This window comes from Ascaphus truei, chromosome 6, assembly GCF_040206685.1.
Source record: "Ascaphus truei isolate aAscTru1 chromosome 6, aAscTru1.hap1, whole genome shotgun sequence".
In the NCBI taxonomy this organism is placed as follows: Eukaryota; Metazoa; Chordata; class Amphibia; order Anura; family Ascaphidae; genus Ascaphus; species Ascaphus truei.
Window position 1 is genome coordinate 83,569,871 of NC_134488.1, and position 25,308 is coordinate 83,595,178.

The following is a 25,308-nucleotide window of genomic DNA, read 5'->3' on the forward strand; positions in this document are numbered from 1 at the left end:
CAGAGATAGCAGCTTAGACTGGCAGAGTGCATCGCTTCCCAATAAACTACTTTTAGTTGCATTAATCAGAGTGCCACCCTGTAACATTATCCCAAATGAGGAGAGAATCTGTCCCCGGCCTCAGACCTCCCTCCCGACAGCTCCCCTCCTCATTGGCTCACAGCTGCACCACGTCAACGTTGCAAAATACCAGGAGCTGGTAGCTCCGGCCGGCTGACACATCACAGCACGCAGTGAGCCATGTCGGAAGGAGGCAGCGGGGGCCAGCAGACTAGAGGCAAGTTGTTGGTGGCTCACGCGCGTGCTGCTGAGCGCAGCGGGTCCTCAGCCTTAGGCCTGTGGGGTTGGGAAGGGGGAGGGGTGGGAGTAGGTATGGGCCTGGAAGGGAAGGAGTAGGTATGGGCCTGGGGAGGGTGGAAAGTAGGTATAGGCCTGTGTAGGCAGAGTACGGGGTGGATTGTGGCGGCATGAGGCCATGTTGGCCTACCTGTGGCCTGAGGAGTGGCCCTGCCAAAGGCCCAGCTGGAAGAGGAGGTGGGGCTGGCCCACAAGCTGGAAGATGAGACGAGCCCACCCAAGAGTTGAAGGGGACATTTCTGTAAGTTAGGCCCGACTTCTGCTCGTGCCCAACTTCCTGTCAAGGCCAGACGGGCCCCCCAGAGCCGTCAGGCTCGGGACACTTGTCCCGGCTCTCCCCTACTGTCAGCAAACCTGTATATACTGTTACCACACATATATACATAAATACTGGATAACCTACCGAGTAATAGTAGGATAGCACTAACCCAGCTCTAACACATTTTTTAGATTGTAAGATATTTTTATAGGTATTTATGACTGTGTTGGTCTGCCAAACATACAGGCAGTGTTGTATATCTCCAAACTAGAATAGTAACTTATATTGGATACATTGCATTAATTGCTCAGTGGGTCAAACATCCTTGATCTTTATTTTATAGAATATTTAAAAAATACACACTTACAATTAGATGATCCTTTTTTCCTGGACCGAGTAAGCTCTTCACTAATGCTTTCTACTGATCCAGTGGAGTCCTCAAGATGATTCTCTGACCGAACACAAAACTCAAAATTGACTGTCCCTGCTTGAACCTGCTGCACCTGAAATAACAAACAGAGAATTCTAAAGGTCAACCGTATTCCCCCATAGCTTTTCATAGTCACAAAGCAATACATTTCAATCATGACAGGTAAAGAGCGAATGCGGTTCGCTCATCTGGTCCCTTCTGCACAAAAATGTTGCTGACAGAAGAACATTAAAAAATTATAAAAAATCAGTTAGGTCAATATATATTTTTTTCTGATCATTTTTCGTAATAATGCAAAGCATAAGGAGATATGATGTCAACTGTTAGGGTTTGCTGAGCAAAGCGATTTTCTGAAGTTGTTAATAGTACCCAAGTTATCAACTACTGATGTAGCGGCCATTATTTGAACACATCTCGGCGCCGATTTTGAGTTCTCTGCTGTTCCCCACGCAGCATGAACGCTGCCAATCACCCCAGGCACCGGCGCTTATCGTGGATGTTTTGTTTGAATTTCATGGATTCTGTTTCTTCATTTCTTCATTTTGCAATAAAATGGATGAATTGTAATGTGTACAGTACTGTGCAACTGTGTCAATTTCATGTTTTTAAGAGCCAGAACACTAAAATTCGTTTTTCTGCTCTCGCCGCACTCCCATTTTAGTGTGGGAAGGCTGGAATTCATTCCGCGGTTTCAAATCTGGATTCCGATGTACATGACGCGTGAAGTGTTCGAATAACGGCCGCTACATCAGTATGTTAGCTTTCAAACTACTTTACAATAGCAGCAATTGCAGAATAGTATGTGAGCTCAAATATATGTTACAACATAAAACGAATATATAATATACAGTATATATATATTATCTAATAAGCATCGTAACGCAATATGGTTAAAAGTTTTGACATAATAATCTTTAAGAACTTCACACCATACTAAGAGGTCACTGTGAGAAGCTTACATGGATTTGAACATAAGAATTATTGTCAATGGACAATTTGTGCTTTGAACCGCATTTGTACATGTATGTATGTCTTTATTTATATAGCGCCATTGTACAATGTACATAGCGCTTCACAGCAGTAATAGTGACAATCATATAAATAATACAGTAATATATAAATAAGACAAAGAGAATAAGTGCTTCTGACATAAAAGTGACATTTAGGAAAAGGCTTCCCTGCTCCAAAGAGCTTACAATCTAATTTTGTTGGTAGGAAGAACGTACAGAGGCAGTAGGAAGGCATTCTGGTAAGTGTGTCTGCAAGGGGCCAAGGTTAAATGTATGAGGTGTTAATTATCAGCCTTCGAGCTACTCACATGCTTCCTTAAGCAGGTGAGTTTTAAGCTGGGTCTTAAAGGTTGATAGAGAGGGTGCTAGTCGGATATTGAGGGGAACGGCATTCCAGAGGTGTGGGGCAGTCAGTGAGAAGGGTTTAAGGCGGGAGAGGGCTTTAGATACAAAAGGGGTAGAGAGAAGATATCCTTGAGCAGAACACAAGAGTCGGGATGGTGCATAGCGAGAAATTAGGGCTGAGATGTAAGGAGAAGCAGAAGAGTGTAAGGCTTTAAAAGTGAAGAGGAGAATTGAGTGTGTGATACGGGATTTGATAGGAAGCCAGGAGAGGGATTTCAGCAGGGGAGACGCAGAGACAGATTTAGGAAAGAGTAGAGTGATTCTGGCAGCAGGCGTTTAGGATCGATTGTAGGGGAGACAGGTGAGAGTCAGAAGGTCGAACAGCAGGAGGTTACAGTAATCAAGACGGGAGAGAATGAGGGCCTGTGTCAAAGTTTTAGCAGTCGAGCAACAGAGGAAAGGGAGTATCTTTGTAATATTGCGGAGGAAAAAGCGACAGGTTTTAGAAACATTTTGAATGTGAGAAAAGAATGTGAGAGAGGAGTCGAGTGTGACCCCTAGGCAGTGTGCTTGGGCTCTTGGGTGAATGATGGTACTTCCAACAGTAATGTAGAAGGAGGAAATAGGGCCAGGTTTGGGTGGAAGTATGAGGAGCTCTGTTTTTGCCACGTTTAGTTGAAGTCGGCGGAGGGCCATCCAGGATGATATAGCCGACAGACATTCAGAAATTTTAGTCTGTACCGCAGGTGTAAGGTCAGGGGTAGAAAAGTACATTTGTGTGTCGTCAGCATAGAGGTGATATTTGAACCCAAGAGAAGTGATTAGGTCACCTAGAGAGAGTGTGTAAAGAGAAAAGAGAAGAGGTCCCAGAAAAGAGCCCTGGGGTACCACCACAGAGAGATCGATAGAGGAGGAGGAGGTGTTTGCAAAAGAGTTACTGAAAGTACGATAGAAGAGGTAAGACGAGATCCAGGACAGAACTTTGTTATGAATGCCAAGAGTATGAAGAATGTGAAGGAGAAGAGGGTGGTCCACAGTATCAAATGCTGCAGAGAGGTCAAATAATATGAGAAGAGTGTAATGACCTCTGTCTTTGGCAGCATGGAGGTCATTAGTTATTTTACTTTATGTGATGATATTCTTGTAATCCACGGGGAGCATATCGGCCGGAAGAGAATGGAAAAAAACAACTACTAAGTGTAGATGGTACAGCAATATAGAGATAAAGCGATAACTTGGCTCTATGGATATCCTACTTGCAGGATTCCAATGGAAAACAGGCACTGGAATAAAGTGAGGATATGTACTGTAGATGTGGTAAGCTTCTCAATGTGCCAGTCAGTGTAGCAGATGGTAGCACTCGAGAGAGAGAAAGAACTAATAGTGCAGATCAATATGATAAACACAGCTTTATGACAATGGATAAAAATGAACACTTACAATAGTGCTATAAAAAAGCGCAATGGATATAATCAAAGGTTGCAGTGCATCAGATGTTCTCACCACCTTCCTACAGGGGGATGCGTGCAGCAGGTAAGCCTTGCAGTGTGCTCTGCTCTTCCGCTTTGTCGCGCCGTCGACTCTGTGAGGTCACTTCCCCCAGCTTCTCTCCGTGGCTCCAAAGTGCTCCGCGAACATAGGATTAATCCAGCTGGCTCAGGAAATCCTCCTCAACGCGTTTCGCCAACCGTGTAGGGTCTCTGGCTTTGTCAGGAGTATAATGTCCCACTACAAACTGCAGGCTTAAATACCCTAACTACTGGGTGTGCTCCAATCAGTATCTCTCTTCTAATACAGCAGCTGCACTGAAGCTACGAACAGCAAGCGTATATATCCTAATAGACAGGCATCCATTGAGGATATAAATACCATATAAAGTGGAATACTCAGGAACTCAAAATAAAGTAGTGTATTACTTACACCTGCCTGTTTTCCATTGGAATCCTGTGAGTAGGATATCCATAGAGCCAAGTTATCGCTTTATCTCTATATTGCTGTACCATCTACACTTAGTAGTTGTTTTTTCCCATTCTCTTCCGGCCGATATGCTCCACCTGGATTACAAGAATATCATTCAAGTTTTTGGAGCCAGTGAAGACAGGATCCACCAGAGGGTTTGAGCTGGTTATCAGTATCATTTTTATTATTGCACGTGTATATCACAATATTTATTTTAGTAATTATACTGTAGTTAGCGCCTTTTGTCACTATTACGCATTCACTTTATGTGATGATAAAATTAAACTCTCATGATCTAAGTAGTTTCATACTCAGGTTTTATATCAGTAAGATATGATATAAAAATAAAATTTGCTTTTTGATGAAGATCAATAGCCTTAACCGAAGCACAGCACTTTTTTTTATCACTTTCTAAAACATTTGTATAAATGGCTGCGTAAAATGTCTATTATAAATCATGTTTCTTTTATTAATAGATAATGATAAAAGTTTATAGACGGGATCTATTTTTATTTAGATATTGGTTCTACAAATGCTTAGATGTTTTATCGTGTGTTCTTTCAAATGTATAACACGTCACTGTGGGAAATAAAGTCTTACTGGTCCTTTATCAATAAAAATACAAATGTAATGTTTACCTTCTCTGAGCTCATACCAGTTGGAGGTATCTTGTATATTAAATTATTACTGGGGTTTGCATTAGGTCCTCCTTGCAGAGGCAAGGTCACTTCTGAAGAGCCAGATTCCATGAAAGGGTTCCAAGTTGCCCAACGTATCATATGCATGTAAGATGATTTAGACATGGCTGTGGCACATGGTATCTAAAAAAGAAAACAAATATAATATATATTTCTGAATATTATTTTCATTATCCATCATCTTAGTTTTTAGGTAGATCACTTGATTAAAAGAAACATAACTTTATCAAATCAATCCACTGTGCTGCTATTGTTTTTGGAAATGACAGCTTTTCCTGCTTTTGTTTGGGATTACGCTGACAGTTTACTATAAAGAATAATGCCCCAATTCCAGAAATTGGAAAGAGATGAGAAGAAAAGATATGTGGGGCAGAGTTATATATGCACAATAATGGCATTGTCCAGTGAAGCAAAGTAAAACTAAATATCATCGTTCATCGCATTTCAAAATATTTATTAAAAACTGGAAGAGGTTCCACTTGATCCTTCTATTACAAAATGATCCTTAACGTGCTAAAATACAGCAATAAATATTATTTTCACTTTTTGGAGTGTGAAAGGTATACTGCACTATTGCTATGATTGATTGAATAAGATGAACATGAGTTGTAGCTTCCAATGTATACAACTCTAACGTGTAGAAGAGTCTGTAAAATAATGCAAAAGTAGCAGTATAATTTTTTTTTAATATATCCGCTCTGTGAAAAATAAACATTGTGCATTGAAAGTTACATATCTATTTAAAACAAGATACATTAATATTGCTTATTGTATACATTAGCATTACTCTATGGGTAACTATGGTGATGTTGATAAAAAAATTCATAATCAATACTGGTCCAGAACATAATTCAGGCATTTTTATTGTATTTTAGCCTCAAGTAATACAGCACCTAATTTTGGTAGGCAAAAGTGGAACTCCCGCTGTACCAATAAAATAAAAAAATAAGTGTACTGTACATTTAAAAAAAGGAGTTCCTATCTCAAATATACATACATACATACATACATACATACATACATACATACAGCAGCGGCAGCTCTTATTCGAGCAAATGCCGCTGGCTGAATGAGGCTGGGAAGCGGGTAGCCGCGGCGCGTGGCGGCGCACTGTGACGTCACGGTCACAAGCGTGCCCGGCTTCCCCGTCTTCCCCGGCTTCCCCAGGCTTCCCCGACACCCCTGGAGTTCAAATCTAGGTAAGCGGGGGTGCGGGGAAGCAGAGGGGCAGAGTAGAAGCCGGGTTCGGGGTGTCTTTGGGGGGGTAATTGCGCGCGATGTGGAGGGGGGGTGCGTGGGGGAAACGCGGCGGCGCGCGTTTCTGACTGGCGGCAGCTGGGGTAGATCCCGGCATGCCGCCGGCATTTACTCGAATAAAAGATGTCGCTACTGTACATACATAAACAAACAATGCAACACTCTGGGGATTCAGTGGCTGTGATCTTCTTACACACTGTTTCAGTATTGCAACAATGAACGTTTCCCAGAGTGTCACATCTTGAACACCTCCTCCTCCTCTATTGATCTCTCTGTGGGGGTACCCCATGGCTCTGTCCTGGGAAGTCTCCTCTTTTCTTTGTACTGCACACATTTTCTCTAGGTGACCAAATCACATCTCTTGTGTTTAAATATCACTTCTATGCTGACGACACACAAATTTACTTTTCAACCCCTGACCTTACACCTGCTGTACAGACCAAAGTTTCTGAATGTCTCTCTGCGATATCATCTTAGATGGCCCTCCGCCGACTTAAACGTAACATGGCAAAAACAGAGCTCCTCATACTTCCACCCAAACCTGGCCCTACAAACTCCTTCCACATTACTATTGGAAGTACTATCATTCACCCAGTAGCCCAAGCACACTGCCTAGGGGTCACACTCGACTCCTCTCACATTCAAAACGTATCTAAAACCTGTCGTTTTTTCCTCCGCAATATTACAAAGATACTCCCTTTCCTCTGTTGCTCGACTGCTAAAACTTTGACTCAAGCCCTCATTCTCTCCCGTCTTGATTACTGTAACCTCCTGCTGTCCAGCCTTCCTGCCTCTCACCTGTTTCTCCTACAATCGATCCTAAACACTGCTGCCAGAATCATTCTACTCTTTCCTAAATCTGTCTCAGCGTCTCCCCTGCTGAAATCCCTCTCTCCTGGCTTCCTATCAACTCCCACATCTCGCACTCAATTCTCCTCCTCACTTTAAAGCTTTACACTCTTCTGCCCCTCCCTACATCTCAGCCGTAATTTCGCACTATGCACCATCCCGACTCTTGATCTGCTCAAAAATGTCTTCTCTACTACCCCCTTTGTATCTAAAGCCGTCTCTTTCCTTAAACCTTTCTCACTGACTGCCTCAAACCTCTGGAATGCCCTTCCCCTAAATACCCGACTAGCACCCTTTGTATTTCACCTTTAAGACCGACCTTAAGACACACTTGCTTAAAGAAGCATATGAGAAGCACCACGGCTAATACTATACATGATACATAAAGCTTGGCCCCCTGCAGACGCACTTACCAGAATGCCCTCCTACCGTTTCTGTACGTTCTTCCTACCTACCAATTAGATTGTAAGCTCTTCTGAGCAGGGACTCCTCTACCACAATTTTAGATTATGTCTGAAGCACTTATTCTAATGATCTGTTATTTGTATTATTTGTTATTTATATGGATTGTCAAGTGTATTACTACTATAAAGCACTATGTACATTAATGGCGCTATATAAATAAAGACATACATACAGTACATACATACATACATTTAACATTCATAGAAACAAAGAACACAAATAACCTTAACCACATTTTAAACTAAAGAGTTCTAAAAGCAAATGACTTGTTAAAGGTCAATAGAAGAACTGTAAATACCAAAGAATATACAACTGCAAATGCAATTCTTTATCTTTCCACATTAATACCCTCTGTTGCTTAAGTAAAGAGAAACCTGTATTTTTAGCATTTCATATTTATTCTGCATGCTCAACATCACTCTCTCAAATTAAATACTTCAAAATAAAGTGGCTGTATACAGTTTTAAAAACTCTTTGCCAATATTTAAAGCTCTTGAAGTTAACTGCCGTCCAAAAAAACAAATAGAGAACTACTACTTGGATTATGGATTAAACCAAGAGTATTTACCATAGTAAAGAGTACAGACTAAAATAATAGAAGGGAAATGTACTGTACAAGCCAATATATTCTTTTCCCCATTGTATTACTGAGCACAGACCTGGTAACATGGTGAACAAGGGAGTATTGAAATGTATTAAAGGATACATCAGAGCAATCTTTTTTTCACTGCGCCCCTCTGCCGGCTGTCTCCCTCTACGCGTGCCCCCACTTACCTCGGCTCTGGTGTTCTTGGCGTCATGACGCTGCTTTGCCATGGTGACGTGTCTCCAGAAGCCGTCTGAGCCAAGGTACTGTAAGTGCAATTTACAGAGTTGTTCGCTGCTTCCCCGACATTTAATTTAAGTGCCTTTGGGAAGCGCACGGGGCCTCTGTAAACCCCGTGGTCCCCACTGACAATCTCGCACCCCTCCCCCCCTGGGGAGCGCTCTCCCCAGTTTGCGCACAGAAACATGTATACAACAAAAGACAAAATACCCAATGCTACATCCAATTTGACAAAAAAAACATAGTTAAATACTTAAATGTTTGTATTCACGCCCAGTGTAGAGGTAAATGAGAATATTCACAGGTAGTGCTAGGACCTGCATACTGGTCATGCCGTGACGTGGCTGCAGGCTTATAACACTTTGGCCAAAGGGTTTAACTAAATGACCCTTACTTAGTTAAATACTTAAATGTTTGTATTCTCATAAGTAAGGGTCATTTAGTTAAACCCTTTGAAGTGTTATACGCCTGCAGCCACGTCACGGCATGACCAGTTTGCAGGTCCTAGCACTACTTGTGAATATTCTCATTTACCTCTACACTGGGCATGAATAAAAACATTTAAGTATTTAACTATGTATTTTTTGTCATAATGGATGTAGCATTGGGTATTTTGTCTTTTGCTGCACACATTTGGCCATGCTCCGTAGCACGCCTTTTGACACAAATATATATATGATGTGGTGGGTGCGGGGGGTTAGAACAGGGATATGCAAACTTTTCAGTCTGCGCCGCCCTGCCTGCACTTCCACCCCTGCTCGCATCCCCTTCCTTACTTTGTCTCTGGCGTCAAATGATGCCGCAAGGTCACGTGACATCACGTTGCCATTACAACGTGCTGTCACCGCATGGCATCATTTACTGCCATGGCAACGTGTCGCCAAAGACAAAGTAAGGGAAGTTGCAGAGTCCTCACACAATACACCAGAATTTTATTTAAATGCCTTGTGGAAGAGCGCGGGGCCTGTGTAAACGTCGTATGCCTCCCCACCCCCCGGAAAATCTTGCGCCCCCCCAGTTTGCGCACACCTGGGTTAGAGCTTGCAGGGATTGTGTGTACAACAGAAACATGAACAGATTTACCAAGTGACCATATTGAGACTAATATAAAGTTATACTATAGTACAGAGTAAGAAGCTTTACAAGGATTAAAATGTATAGCAATACTTTGGATTACTGTATACCAGGGGTAGCCAACTCCAGTCCAACAGGTCAGGTTTTCCGGATATCCTTGCTTCAGCACAGGCAGTGCAGTGTTCGACTGAGCCACCTGTACTTAAGCAGGGATATTCTGAAAACCTGACCTGTTGGTGGCCATTGAGGACTGGAATTGGCCACCCCTGTTTTAATATATAAAGAAATACAATTTGTGCACAACAACTACAGCTACTTGTCTGCTCACTTAATGTTTCACTGGGTTTCTCCTGGCCACTTTTGGTTCTGAAGTGATATACATTAACAGCATACGCGGAGTTCTCTGGTTAGTAAACATCTATACATCATTGGTACGCCACACTTTGTGCTGATTTTTAAAATACGTTTTACACCCTTGAATCATTCTTATTTTAATTTACATCTTGTTGACCTTTTCATTTAGGAGATTCATTTTTTGGCATTTCTTTTATATGTGTTCCTGTCCTATAAATTCTCATGGTCCAGGGATGTGACAAACTACGGTGTCACGTGCTCAGAATTGCTGTGGATATACTGTAATCGATTAGTTACCTTATCAAATGTATTGTAGGCCCCTGCTGAACATGAAAGCTTCTAAGGATAAAAAGAGTATAAATGACACTGCTTTTTCCTATAGTAGTTTTTTCATTTTTTTCATTAAGTAAACTCTGTATAACATAACTAATAGCAGATCTACTGCCATCAACCCAATGACTGAAATATTATATTCTACTCCTAAAAGGAAGTCAAAATTGAGTACAGACTAAAATAATAGAAGGGAAATGTACAAGCCAATATATTATTTCCCCCATTGTATTACTGAGCACAGACCTGGTAACATGGTGAACAAGGGAGTATTGAAAAGTATTAACCCCAATGTAGCTACAGATAAAATTAGCATATGAGAATATTAAACAGTAACATTACTGCTCACATTGCTGGGACGAAAAGTAGGGAATTACAAATTATAATTCAATCTCAATCCCAGAACTCCCCTATTAATGTCACAATTTATGCATCTGTGATATTATCAAGAGGATGAGAATGTGCTTCTTAAGATTGAGGTACATATACATACACACACACACACACACACACACACACACACACACACACTATTTAGTACAAGAAAACGTATTTTGATTTATACAGTACCTCTATCTTAAGAAGCATAAGTATATATATATATATATATATATATATATATATATATATATACACACACACATACACACACACATACATACACACTGTATATGTATAAAAGAATAGTATTCCAAATAAACAAATCAACCCCTTACATTTTTACTACATCATATAACATTTAAAATGAAATTATTTGGTTACTGAATGCTGCAACATTAGTCATAAAATATGGGACACATACAGTATATTAGTAATATAAAGCATTTTTGTGTTTTGTAAAAGTAGGACAAAAATTAGCTTACAGTTTTCAGTGGGTGCGGCGACTTTCACGACTCGCACCAGATTTATAAGCATGTTTTGCAGAGAATGCCGCACAGAGCTTTAGGATTAAATTGGCAAGCAGCTTTAGGATTAACAGATATGTATAAAGAGAGGGCACAGTTTATGTCACAGATTGACATTTTAAGGAAGATGTGAACTGAAAAAATATTGAACACTGTGAATAACAACAGTTGTTCCAGCACATCAAAAGGAGTAAAGAAAACTCAGAATGTACAATTATTTTATATATAGCGAGAAAAAAAACAAAAAAACATTTTTAAAAAGGGGAAGAGGCTACAGTACATAGCACCATATTATGCAATGGGCAGTGTAACGCTTCAAAGCCAGTGTTGCCCTTTCTCAAGCTAAGTAAAGTACAAGTTGGTATCGGCCCTGTGTTTGCAGCAGATGCTTGCTAGTGGTCTGGCTGGGTCATATGTATAAATGGGTGGTGGACACTAGATCTTGAGACTGGTGCTAGTTTTGACTATTTTCAACGGTTTATATTTGTTTGTGGGTTTTCCCATTTGGATTTTTTCTTTTAGTATTTCATATTTATGTATGAAATAATATTATAACAAAATACTAGATCTATTCCCCCTGCAAATACACATATAGCATGCCTGTGTATTGTTCTCTATGGTGCATTCCCTGAGCTTATGTAAGGGGTAACTTCCCGTTTTACCCAATGAATGACAACTTTTATTAATAGATGTATGTGGTGTACCATCTTCTACAGGAACAGCAAACAAGAAAAGTAAAGTAAACAATGCACATACAGAGAGTGTGTGTGTGTCTTTATGTGTAGTGCTAAGAAAGAGGTCCTATTTTGGGGCTCCCTATTCTTTATGCAAATTAAAGTACAAAATATATATATTATTATGATACAATAAAAATACAAGAAAATGTGTTAAAATTAAACCATTAATTATTTCAAAGATAGCTTGACACAAAATGTCATATTCACATGCTTAAAATGTTGAAACACACACATATCTGGAATTAAATGATTCAAGAACAGTGGTTGTAATAGGATATTATATAAAACGGAAATAGCCGTGTTAGTCCAGTTGCGATAGTGCAGAATAAATGAGTTCTTCAGTATTAGGTGATACCTTTTTTATTTGGACTAACAATTTATGTCATCGGACAAGCTTTCGAGAGTTTTCCTCTCTTCCTCAGGTCGGCAATACTGATATTCAAAAAGCTTTTTGTATATCAGTATTGCCGACCTGAGGAAGAGAGGGAAAACTCTTGAAAGCCTGCCCTATGACATAAATTGTTAGTCCAAATAAAAAAGGTACAGTATCGACATTATTTATTCTTACACTTCCCGCACGGCAGGATGCGTGCGGGAAGCGTGGTGACGCGGCTAGTTGCGGCGCACTGTGACGTCACTGTCACGTGACGCGCCCGGTTTCCCCGGCTTCCCCGACACCCCTGGAGTGTAAATTGAGGTAAGCGGGGGTGCGGGGAAGCAGAGGGGCAGAGCAGGAGCCGGGTTCGGGGTCGGGAAGGTGGGCCAAAATGCGCCCGAAGCGGAGGGGGGGTGCGTGGTGGAACCGCGGCGGCGCGCGGTCTTGACTGGCGGCAGCCGGAGTAGATCCTGGCATGCCGCCGGGATTAGTAAGAATAAAGTATGCCGCTACTGTATCACCTAATATATATATATATAGAGAGAGATTTGGAGATAGATAGATAGATAGATAGATAGATAGATAGATAGATAGATAAAAAAACAAATCTCTGCTATGACTGAGAAACACCCATAAGGTCACATGCATCAAGTGCCGGTATGGGTTATCTTATTCAGCATCCATTCCAGCGTTAACTCGTATTCAAGTCAATGGGAGTTACTGTCGGAACCATTGTGATAACATGTTGTAGCAGCACTTTTTGCAGTCCATAAGACACATCCGGCACAGGAAGACTTCTTACAGTCCAACCAAGTGAAGGGAAGGTGTCTCTCACACTTTAACTGATTACTGCCACAAAATAGGAATTATAGTATTTTCTTCAGCTTGAGTATTATTATCGTTTATTTGTAAAGCACCAACATATTCTGCAGTGCGGTACAATGGGGAAACAGAGTGACATCAATCACACACACACACAATACCGCAATCCCCACCAAGATGAAAATCACAAAGCAGCACTCAGTAATGGATAACCAAATAAGTGTATTAAAACACAAACAAAGCATACATGCTCCAACGTTTCGGTCCCAGCAAGAGGACCTTCATCAGGGGTTGGGGCATGTGTGCTTTGTTTGTGTTTTAATACACTTATTTGGTTATCTATTACTGAGTGCTGCTTTTTGATTTCCATCTTGGTGGGGATCGCTGTATTGTTTATATTATGCGTATGGAGCAAGCATCTGACCTTATTGTTTCTACAGCTGTTCTCTTTTGTGTGTGTATATATCTCTGAGAACGTTCTGGTGTGCTGGATACAAGATTAATCAGTGGAAGGGATGATAACACCTCATACAGGGTGTCGAGAATGAAACAATAAAAAGACAAAAGTAAAGACAGAAACACTGGTATACATTAAAAACATCTGAAAGCTAAATTCATAAATTGATACCAATTTCAGAATCTGATATTAATTTTCTCATTGAACACAAAGGACGGGAATAAAAGGGGAAAGTAATTGTAGTTCACTCCGGCTGAAAGTATGGAATTAAATAGCTTTTGATTTAATAACACAGAGAAATAATTACACCTCTAATGCAAAGAAAATGTATTTGCAAAGAACAGCAAGGTGACATGTCAGTAGGTGACATACAGGTGACATGTTAAACCATTAGCGGATAGCTGCTAGCAACTTGCAAAGTGAAGTTTAAAGACCCTTGAATAAGAAACATTTAATACAAACAGAAATGAATACCCCTAATTCTTAGTAAATTGGGTTTATTATGTTAAAATCAATCATTTTGGACTGTACGACAGATTTATGGCATTGCAAAGAAAGAAGCATACTATCTATGAAAAGATGTTGTACTTCGTGATGTAAGCCAGGGAAGCGCAAACTTTTTGTGCTGTGCCTCCCTGTCTTCCCTGCTGAGTCGCCTGCGCCCCTCCGCCCTACATTAGAGCTGCGTTAAATGACTGTAAGGTCCCGAGCTGCGGGGACTCCCGCTCCCGACGTCCCCTTACCTTGCTCTTCCGCTGCCCCAAATCCCCGTCGGCGTTCCCCTGCCGTCGGCGTCACCCCTGCGGCTGCTCTCTCTCTTCCGGGTCGCACACTTCATCCTTACAGGCGCGCGCGGACCCAAACCTGGCGTCCTGAGCCTGGTCCCGCCTCCTCCTTGCGGGCATGCGCACAGGCGCGCTCCCCAGCCCCAGCTCGACCAGGTCCGTCCACAGGCTTCTCTCTCCTATCAGGGTTAACCCCTGGACCGCACCTCCGCTCCTCCCTTTCCCCTGATAGGTCCCAGCCCACTATTTAGTCTGGTCTCCCCATTCTCTCAGTGCTCTGCATAGCTACTGTACCTTGGTGCTGTCTGCTTCTGCTTGGCTCTCTTGTTTTTCAGTCCCTGTTCCTGTCCCTGGATTCTCTGCTGACCTCGCTGGATTTCGACCTTGGCTTTGGACTTTGACCACGCTGCTTTCTGGACCCCTCGGACTTGGCTTTTGGACACTCTACCACGCTGTCTTCTATACCCCTTGGACTCGGCAAACGGACCCTCAACGACGCAGCTCTCTCCTCTCCTCGACCCAGGCTTACGGTCACTCTACCACGCTCCCTTCTCTACTCCAGGACCATTGGCTTACGTACCCAACCCTTCTACGTCGGATTTGGCAAGTACTGAACTACTTCTATTTTTTTTCCCAGAATCAGCTACGCTACTTCCACACTCCGGCCGCGCCCCCGTTTACTGTTAGGTGTGTGGTATTTGTCCTTTCCACCTCAGTCCCGGGGTCTCGTCTGGTTTGTGGGCAGGCCGAGTGTTACAATGACACTGCTGGGTCACGTGAAGTCGCGTGACACGCAGCATAATTTGATGTGTGTGACGTAACGTCACATGACCCCGGGGTGTCATTTGATGCCGCGTTGCCATGGCGACGCATCACCGAGCAGCTGAATCTGGGTATGTAAAGTGTTGCAGGGGCCACAAGTGATCCCCCGGCATTTAATTTAAATGCCGTGGGGAAGAGCACGGGGCCTCTGCAACGGCCTGCGCCACCCCAGCAAAATCTCCCGCCCCCCTGGGGGGCGCATCCCCAGTTTGCGCACCCATGATCTAAGCGAAGCTGAATTCCTTCGGAACCCCTTTAGTCGACTTCTGCGTCGCCCCAAAAGTGGATGTCTGAAAGGGTTCCTCAAGAACTGGCAGAGCCAGGGTGCTAAGGGTTAACATCTGGTTTTGATTGCTGCTAGGTGTTTGGTCAGCCAAACACTCAGCAGTGTTTAAGACTTTGGACAAAGAAATGTCAATGCCCAGCTGAAGTCATTCAGAGCCCCTTCAGCCTACATCTGCATCGCCTCAAAAGCGGACAGATGTCTGCTGCTCTTACAGCTACTCAGTTACTAGGTTCGGAAAAGTCTTCTAACATAACACATTGCAGGTCGATTCTACCTCTTTTAAAACAATTTTAACATTTTCTGTACCTGTTACATACGCCCATAATCATATATTATCTCTCACAGTCCATGAAATGTCTGTAAAGATAATGTTTTACCTCTGTTCATTTAATGTAACCATGTACAGTATTATCATAACTCTGTGCCCAGGACAAACTTGAAAACTAGAAGTAAATCTCAATGTACTACTTCTTGCTAAAAGACTTTTATAAATAAGTAACGATGAGGTTATATTTTCTAAAGCACTTTCACCAATGACATCTTGTTCTGAGAATACAACATGGCCAAATTTACAAATGTTAAACAGGGCCAGCATTTCACGCTTTGAAAATGGCAAAATGGAAAGTAGAAATATCCCAGGGAGCTGAACTGCCATTGTCAACGGTATCTTAGCCCAGAGACAATGTGTTTCTTCTTTGGCACTGTCATTTTAGGTTATTCAACAATACAATAGAAAACTGCCACTATGTTTGTCTAAAGACTTAAAAGGAATCATAGCAAATGGAATTCTGGATTAATAGACTGCAGCAAATGTCATGTGGGACACTGCTCAAAAAGGTTAGAAGTCATTTTCTGAGAGTAGGAAAAAAGAACTGCAGCGGTGTATAAATGTAATGTTTGCTTGAGACCAGAAAACTGTTTTATAAAATAACGCACTTAAAATTGTTAAGAGAAGCAGAAACTTTTTATTGGAAGCCAAACTGACAAATCTAACCACTGAAAATTGGAGCGCTGAGAAGCAAATCTAATCAACACTAAAAATTCTTGCAGATACTGAAAGAAATAATAGGGCCAATGTGATTGAACGCTAGTTGTGTGTACAGAAACAGACCGAGGAATCAAACAAAATCGGATCTACTACAATTCTTAACGCCCTACCTTATCTGCAATAACAGCTGTCATGCAACAACACTTTCCTTATTAAAAACAAAAATATTACAAATATTGCTTCGTTGATGTGTTAAAGTCACCTTTCAAAATCCCTTGTATTTTAAACAGCAAAATTGATCTTTTTATTTAATAAAAAATGACTAATAATTTAGTTAGGGAGACATTGTAGTATAAAGTGATGTATAGCTAATCTGAACTCTCATTTCCAGCGGTAAATGATTTTCTCTTGAAACAATACAATGCAAAGCCAATGTTGCAAACTGCACTCTATCACTGTGAAGTTATCTGGGGTCCAAGGGAGAATAACATTAAAGTATAAAATGTAATCTATGTGATTGGTCATGATGACATAATAATGCACTGCATGTTGTATTGCATTATTTTTTATTGTACTCATATTACCATTGAATCACATCTGAACGATCAGATCTGAACTGGTTCCAACAGCACTCTAAGCAAAAAGAATAGGAATGGATGAAATTACTGGAGACTCTGCTAAAGCTTACCTTGCTGTTGACTCCACCAGGAGTACAGAAGACATACTCGAGCTGAAAAACAACTGCAAATCCAGGGTGACTAACCATCTCAGGCAGACGTATACGACTCCTTAATACTAGTTCTTGCATTGTGGAGCTGTTAAAAAAAATATTTTTTTTTTATCTCATTGTGAAAAAGAAAGATCCATGTGCTGAAAACTATTTTATATGAACTATTTATTCTTATGAAAAGTTTTTATGATGTGATTTATGATGTGGTTTTTCTACTGCACTTGAGAATCAAGCATTACTGGAATAGAAAATACAGCAAATATAGATCCCACATGGATGTCCACAAGGGTATAAAAATATTGACCAGATGAAAAATGATCTTTTTGTGTATTAAGGGCTTTGTTTGTTTGCAGTTTGTCTTCTTTAATGTGCTAAGTTGTTCTGTTCAACAACCATTTGTTAGAAACATACTTGTATAGTGGAGTGATCAGAGGTTGATTTACTGCATTGTAAGTGGTTTCATAACTGAGAAACAGGTTTCGGTAGGAATCAGAATGTACGACCAATTTGCGGGTCTTTGTTTTGCACAATAAAGGACTTCTACTAACGCAAACAGTATTACGGTAAATAGCAGAAGCAAGGTCAACACTATTAATGCTATTCTCTATGATTTTCAATCATATTCACTAAATAACAATTATACAATTTGTACTGTATTCTGCTTGAACAGAGCAGTATAATTTTTATAAATATATATCATGCATTTGAAAACAGCCATTCATATAAGTGGAAATCTATACCCAATTGAAATTAAATTCATTTTAATTCTTTATACTCCCACAACACATTTTTTTGAGACACATCATACAACTTCAGAATTAGAGACATCATATTCATATCAATTTTAGAAACATCATACAACTTCCTAAAGCTTAAAGACCACCATAAACCAACTTTAAGCTACACACATCACTTGAGAGAGTGAAATTGGTCATGTAAGGACATTGACAGTTCAGGATGTGGTCTGTATAATGTGTACAGTTACTATTTGAAAAGATAAGGACATATTTATTTACAGTATTTACAACAAGGATAGTAGAATATTTCACTTTTAAATACTTTAAACATATGTGTTGTAGGCTCAAGCAATGTGAAGAAGTATTTTCCCACTGAAAGGCTGGTGAATAAATGGAATAATATAGAAAAGGAATAAGACAATGCTTTCGACAGATACAAGGGATAGCCCTAATAAGCCAGTGATTACATCGAGTCTCAGACTGTACAGAAGGTACTGTAGGAAAATAGGTATACTAGGTGAATACTTTGCAATATTTTTGCTTAGATAGTGTTTACAAAGCATGGCGAGAATAGTTATATGGCTTAACATTATTTGCTCATGCTGTCGTGATCTGCCGCCGCACATCAGCATCAGCAATCAAGCAATTGCTCACATGAAAAGGATTTACTTTTTAGTGAATAAGGCCTAAAGAGGCATAATTCCAGCTACCAAAACAAATAGACAGTGAATATGAATATATTTTAACTGTTAAACTATTTAAACTTACAGTAATATATAACACAGATATCCACTAAATATTAGAACATTTTCAAAATAGAAAGGTAAGCCTAAATATTTGATACTCCGTTTCTCTCATGTACCGTGTTGTTGACCAGCATGAAACATTCCTATCAAACATTTATACTGGGATTCTTTGACTTGAATGGCTTGTAAAGTGTCTTCCAGTGTCGGAAGGCGCCTTTATTACAGAAGACTGCTTAGTAAATATGGCCCCAATTGTTTTGCCTTTTCATATTAAGTTCAAGTACCTTAATTTCTGGCTGGAGGTGTGCTTCTTTTTCAAACTAGTGGTGGAACATCCTCTGGTTATTTCAGCCTCTGGTACTACCACCACAACTTGCGGCTTTTGAACAAATACCCAACCATTATGAACACCGATATGTAGCCTTCGTTCTTGGATTAACGCAGAGGTTCCATCCATTTTGGAGTTATCCTAGAGAAATATTATTACCAGTTAAAGAGATCTATTTTCATATCTTCAAACTAGAATGGTACTACATGAACAGCAGAAAGATTTTTTTTTTTAAAGTTGCTACACTATTCTGCCATACTGAGCTTACGGCACGCTGCAGCCGCAAAACAAAGGAAACACATCAAAACATTTAAGGTTTGATTTTATATTCAGCAGTTGCTTAGAGTGCCTGCTATGCTATGGATTCTAATTACCACCCTCTGTTAAAAGGTTTCAAATGTGTACTTCCAATGCAATCATAAGAGGCATTTTACATCAAACTAAAAAGTGTTAGCGATTTAGTCTCAATATTATTTATTAAAAAAGTGTTTTACTATTTTTCCCTATTCGTGCTGTAATTGGACAAATAATAGGAAGACAAATCTGTCTATTTGGATAAGTAATTACCTATATGCTTATACGTGTATAAACATATAATGTCGTGTCAGAATTGCAATATTGTGTCAGGAAAGACAGTAGTTAAATGCGAAGACAATATTCTTGCAATGATTTTCTTTTCTAAAATACTGATGTAACAGCCTCAGGAAAGACACTGAACATTGTAAGGTTTTTTTAAAACATCTTATGTTGTGGAAGTCTACAGATGGTTTTTTTCCTTACTGCAGGAAAACAGATAGGTCATACTATTTATAATGTTAGATACTGAATAATTGGGGAATGTTCACCACCAAAACTATAAACACATTAAAAACAAATCTGCACTAAAAATGGAAGTATAACTTTATTTAAACGAAGTACAGTATATATTAACTGGATATCTTGAGACTGAATGCTAAATATTATCATGGAAATGTATGTACCGTAGCAGTTCCAGCTCGGATTGGAACAAATATGAAATTCATATGAAAGCTATTTGGATGCATTGACAGTCTTAATACAATAATTTATAGCCAGATGTCATGCAACATAAATAAGCAAGGCAACTGTAGACTTTTCCAGGACAAACACAATAAATATGTAAGTTACTAATGGATAAATGTTCATATTTAACAGTATGACCAGCTTTAACATCCAATAATGTCCCCCATAATCAATGTGAATTACCACATGGGTTTAGAAGATGAATATACAGTACAGCATATTTATATTAACAGTTTTAGATCAAATGTGAGACACATCAAACAGAACAAACCTCTAAACAGCATTTAATTTGCACAGTACCTTGGGTAAGCGGTCACTGTTAACCAGCTCTGTAAGTTCCTCCTCAAATCTCTCCAATGATGGATACAGAAAAAGAGACAATTTGTCTAAGTAACAAATGACAGACTTCTGGAGACGAGGTTTCTCTAAAGCATCACCTAAACAATATTAGAAAGGTTGCAGCTGTGTAATCCAATCACATAAGTGTGTACAGTACATACAAAGCATATACATTTTATTGAAAAACAAATGGAGATTATAATGACAGTGATATGTTTGATATGTTTAAATTAGGCGACTAAAGCCATCAAAAAATGACAGGTCTTATAATTTTATTCTACGGGGAGGGAGTGACCTTTAGTTTTGTTTATTCCACCCAAATTTAATAAAGGTACTGTATATATAAAAGGAAGATACAGTATAAGTGGGAAGTACTCTAAAACCCTGACATTTAGGGTATCATGTTTCAAAAGAGTTCCCAAAAATGAATTTAAAATACTTAATCATGACCGATTTATTTTAACAAAGAGTTTCAATAACCTATATAAACATATTGTTGTCATTAGGTAAATGTACTGTAAAGACTGTGTCTTTAAGTGTTTTCCATAAGGCTTTTAGGCGTAACACCAAGCACAGTGAGGCAGGTCATTTTAGGCAAGGGGAGAAAGTAAGGGCGGAATTATAAGGAGACGAAAAAGAAGAGATGCGTGTTCAAATATACATGGAGGGAATACGAGCGTGTACAAATGTTATACTGAGCTAAAAAATATTCTGATACAGAATAATAACCTCAGCTGGAGAGTCCCATACTAAATGCCAAAACAGGATTCCCATGCTTATTGTACTGAGAAGACAGCTACTTGAAAATGTCTCTACTTTATGTTTAATAGCATGTTACCAAAATTAGAATTTATTTATTTCACAATGTAAACATAAGATGCAATTCATAAAAATAAAAAACAACACAACATCTAATGTCAAGAAAACCATCTATTGACTGCAATAAATCTAAAAGTTGATTTTAATATTAAATAAAACAAATTTGAACAGCAATAACAATGCAATGCATTTATGTTTACAGACAGAGCATTTAAATTATTAAATAAATAACAATTATCAATAAAATATATATATGACAAACAGTACTGACATGAAAGAAATATGTGTATATATTTTTTTTCAAAAATCAGTGAAGTATGCATGTTAATGCTATTGTTTGTTGTTTGGTGCCTACATAAAAGGTTTAATAGATGTGTCTAGAGAACCAAATAAATGAGTTTCCATTGTAAAACTGTCTTCAGAGGGTTGAATGTGAATATATGTTGTTGTTGTTCTTGTTTATATCTCAAAGGAGATGAAACCGCAGCTCCATTTTGAAATAGGAACTGTTTCAACAGCTGTGTGCGTGTTTTGACTTCTCATTTATATTCCCATATCACTCGTTTTAACACTACAAACATCATCAATTGTTCATTTTTCATATTTGGTATTCAAGTACTTACATATATTGTTACATTTCTAAGAACCTCAAGTGCTTAGTTGATGGATGCATTAAATCAGTGGAAAAATGCGAACTGATTTGTAATAAGTTAACATCGTATGTGCACAATAAAATTAGTAGACTACGTGCATTCATATTTAAACCATACATTTTTTAATACATGACATTTCTACTCGTGTATAGAAAATATGTTAATTTATAATGGTTGCAATTTTCTTTCCGTTATACTATGTAAAGCCTTGGGATGTTTGGGAATGTTTAAAGCTTGACTAGGGCAGACACATTGGTGTAAATCAATATTTTATTCAGGTTTTGCAGCGATGCAAAAGACCACCATATTTATGAAAAAAAAAAAAGATGATTCTATTATTTTCAATATAAAGGCCCCATGAGTAAAACTGAATTTTTACATTTAAATTTTCAGTGGTACAAAACTCTGCTAAATCTTCTTGCTTGATTTTGTGATGTAATAAGTTCAGCACATACAGACAAACATGTACATGATTGGGGTGTTAGAAATGCGTTCTTGTTTTAGTGGTTTCATTGATGTTAGCAAAAATTGCAAGAAATCTTCAGGGAGATAAGCAGCTGCAAAGACTGTTTATATCCTGTACTTTCTGCTTTAGACAAAGAAAAATCTCATTGAACTTCGATTGCAACATGAAATAAAATTCTACAATAGAATGGGAAATGTAGAGACCATCATTTGTGGTTAATAAATCAGTCTGTGAAATAAACAGGCTAATCAAACACACGGACGTGGAAACTAAAAACACACTAAAATACATTAAATACTTAAGTTAAAGATTCACTTACACAATAGTGTGGTGGCCAGCTACAATTTTGAATAAATAGAAATGCTTGGGGTATTTACTGAAGTCCCCCAGCACACAAAATGTGTATGAAAGAATTGCACCAGATTAACACTGTAAAAACTCAAATGGAATGCCTTTTCTTTGACAAAGTTGGTGCTTGATTTTTGGGGGGGGGTTGGTTTTGTACTTGTTTTGCAGTGGAGAGACTTGCATGTGCTTAGTGCATTGTCTTGCCAATAATACCCTGGCTAGATTAAAGTCCTTCGGCTTTGCCTCGGGCCTTCAACTCTTCCAGGGCATTATTGGCCAGTAATGGCCTGTTCTTCGGGGATTATTACTTAAGTATAGTTTTGTGCTTGCGCATTTTGTGCAAAAACGTAGATTGTTTGTTTTTTGGCCAAAGCAGGAGAAAGGGAATATAGTGGTGGAAGTCCTGTCATAGAGCGCTACGACAGACAATACAGTGATAGTGAAGGAGTTAACCTTTCTGATTATTGACTTCCTAAAGCAAATTACATCTGATGTGTAATTAAAAAATATGGTTTCTAATTAATACATTAAGAACGATTATTAAATATTTCTTACTTCTAATGAGTAAATTGGTGAAGTTGAATAAATACTTCTTAAGTCTAAGGCACGTTTGCCTTTAGTAAAAATGCATGTGTGCACAAAAGCCATTTATTTTCCAGAGTAAAAGCCTAAAGATACAAAAAGTAAGAAACTTGACAATTGAAAAAATGGCACCAGCATCAAACATATTCCAGGGACGGGGAAGTTTGGGGTAAATCTGTTATGATTTTTTGCTCTACAGGAGAACTTTATACAAAAAAAAAAATCTACAGTAAGTCTTAAAAATAAGTTTATTAATGTAGTCTCAACATATAATATGCCTAAACATATATAAATGTACACATTTTATGTTATCAATATTTGATTATCTTGACAACTTTTTCTTTTCCAAGACTAAATCACTCACCTGATTCATCTTTTGCTGTTATAATACCAGGGATTTTCTCCGAACCAGAAACCAGCAGGTTCTCGGGAAGCAAGTGCAGAGCTGTTTCCAACACACTATGTGGCCTTAAGGTGTACTGAACGTGGCTGTTTTCAATTAATGCCATGCGTTTGTTCACTAGAAGGAAAACAAGATGGTAAGGTCATAAAAAAAAATGAAAACGTAATCGGAGGATTTTCTTGTCCTGGCTCTTACCCCTTCCCTCTGTTTGCGGCCCTCGATATACTGCATACTGCAAAGAACTCAAATATTAAAGCAGTGCTAGACTTTATTGTATAAATGTGTACCCAAATAATTTGATAGTGTTTATAACAGGATTTAACTTTTATACAGCACTGACATAATTTCCTAACATGAACAATTAAATGTAAAAATACATAGTATCAACAGTGCATATGAGAAATACTAAGCACAAATCAGTCCACTGCAGTAAATAACATTAATGAAAGAGAAGTATGAACACTTTATTAATTCACATTGTTGCCGCTGTTATTAAACTGTTTATTTCTGTTGTATATCAAAACGCTACTTTTTTCCCCCCAATCCTGCATGAATCACTAAACATGTTGCAGTTAGTATTACACCAGAGTAGAAATCTGCCTGTGGAGATAGTCTTGTTAAGTTCATTTAACATAGTTTTGTACAAATTAAGAGAATAAATATAAATGACATCAGAGGTACTGTGTAAAGGGTAGATTTGTGATAGCTTTCTATGCAGTGTGATCTATAGTAGAGATACAAAATAGGTTACAGTGAGTCCAAAAGTGACAAAAACCCTCCACCGTACAGCAAATAAAAAGAGCACGTGTGAGCACATTCACACATCTCAGACAGGTCTGCAAACCTGCCTTTTCTCATTATCTCTTAACATACCGTGCTTCCTATGCAGCTAGGGATTCTGGGTAACCATTTTACCAGGGAACCTTATGCCTGCCGCATTATACAGCTTTCCAGCTCAGCCTGGGTTACAGAAGTGCATAGCCAGTAAATCTACTAACAGACAGCTGTTTCAACATTTTGGGTCTTATCAGTGAGACCATGGGGCTGATTCACAAAGCAGTAATAAAATCAGTGCATTTGCGTCCGACTATGCATTTATTTATTGTGCTATAAGACATGAAGCCAAAAGCGGGATTCACCAAGAAGTGAATGCCATTTTTTTAAGGCTGATAGTGCTTTTTTTCCCCCCGTCCGAGCTGTTTTTTGTATCAGTGCTATCATGTTATAAATTCTATAGTGCAATAGCTGAAAAAACTGCAGCCTGTAAGAGCTGCATGGAGACGCTGCGTCTCTATGTACGGCTCTCACAGGCAATTGTACATTAAAAATATTGATTTTGATAATAGTGTACATGAGCAGGAGGTCTCCTGAGCTGAACCGCATTGGTTTCAGCATCGGGGACCCCCTACTTCCCGAGATACAGGCCCTGTTATGGGCTGCCGGTATCCCCAGTGCTTTTAAATCTACCGCGTCACATGACAGGGGGATTTTAATCCTGCACTGGGATACCGGCACCCCATAATGGGGCCTGTATCTCAGGAAGTAGGGGGTCCCCGAGGCTGAAATCAATGCGGTTTCAGCGTAGGTGCGTTTCTGCACTCCTTTTGTCTTTTTTGAGCTGAAATACATTTTTCATTGTAAACCGGAGTTGCCCTGTGCTCCTGTTTTCTACTGCATTCATTTCTACCTTTGAGGACTGCACACCGTGGAGTGATGGACCTGTCT

The 25,308-nt window shown here is 39.3% G+C and overlaps 1 protein-coding gene across 7 annotated transcripts in view; it reads right to left on the reverse strand.

Annotated features, from left to right (window-relative positions):
* Window positions 1–25,308, reverse strand: part of NPHP4 (nephrocystin 4) — a 264,867-nt gene that overhangs the window by 109,260 nt on the left and 130,299 nt on the right. For 5 of the 7 annotated variants that reach the window (XR_012802230.1, XM_075604944.1, XM_075604943.1 and 2 more), the window contains 6 exons: window positions 23,545–23,700; window positions 20,274–20,410; window positions 18,889–19,073; window positions 17,080–17,206; window positions 4,999–5,181; window positions 984–1,119 (listed from right to left, as the gene is read on the reverse strand). Coding sequence is in view for 6 of the 7 variants with exons in the window: in XM_075604944.1 (XP_075461059.1) it covers window positions 984–1,119; window positions 4,999–5,181; window positions 17,080–17,206; window positions 18,889–19,073; window positions 20,274–20,410; window positions 23,545–23,700 (924 nt within the window). In the remaining variant the exon portion in view is untranslated. Of the gene's footprint in view, window positions 1–983; window positions 1,120–4,998; window positions 5,182–11,076; window positions 11,145–17,079; window positions 17,207–18,888; window positions 19,074–20,273; window positions 20,411–23,153; window positions 23,229–23,544; window positions 23,701–25,308 lie in introns of those variants that run through there. The other 2 variants (XM_075604947.1, XM_075604948.1) reach the window with 2 other exon arrangements.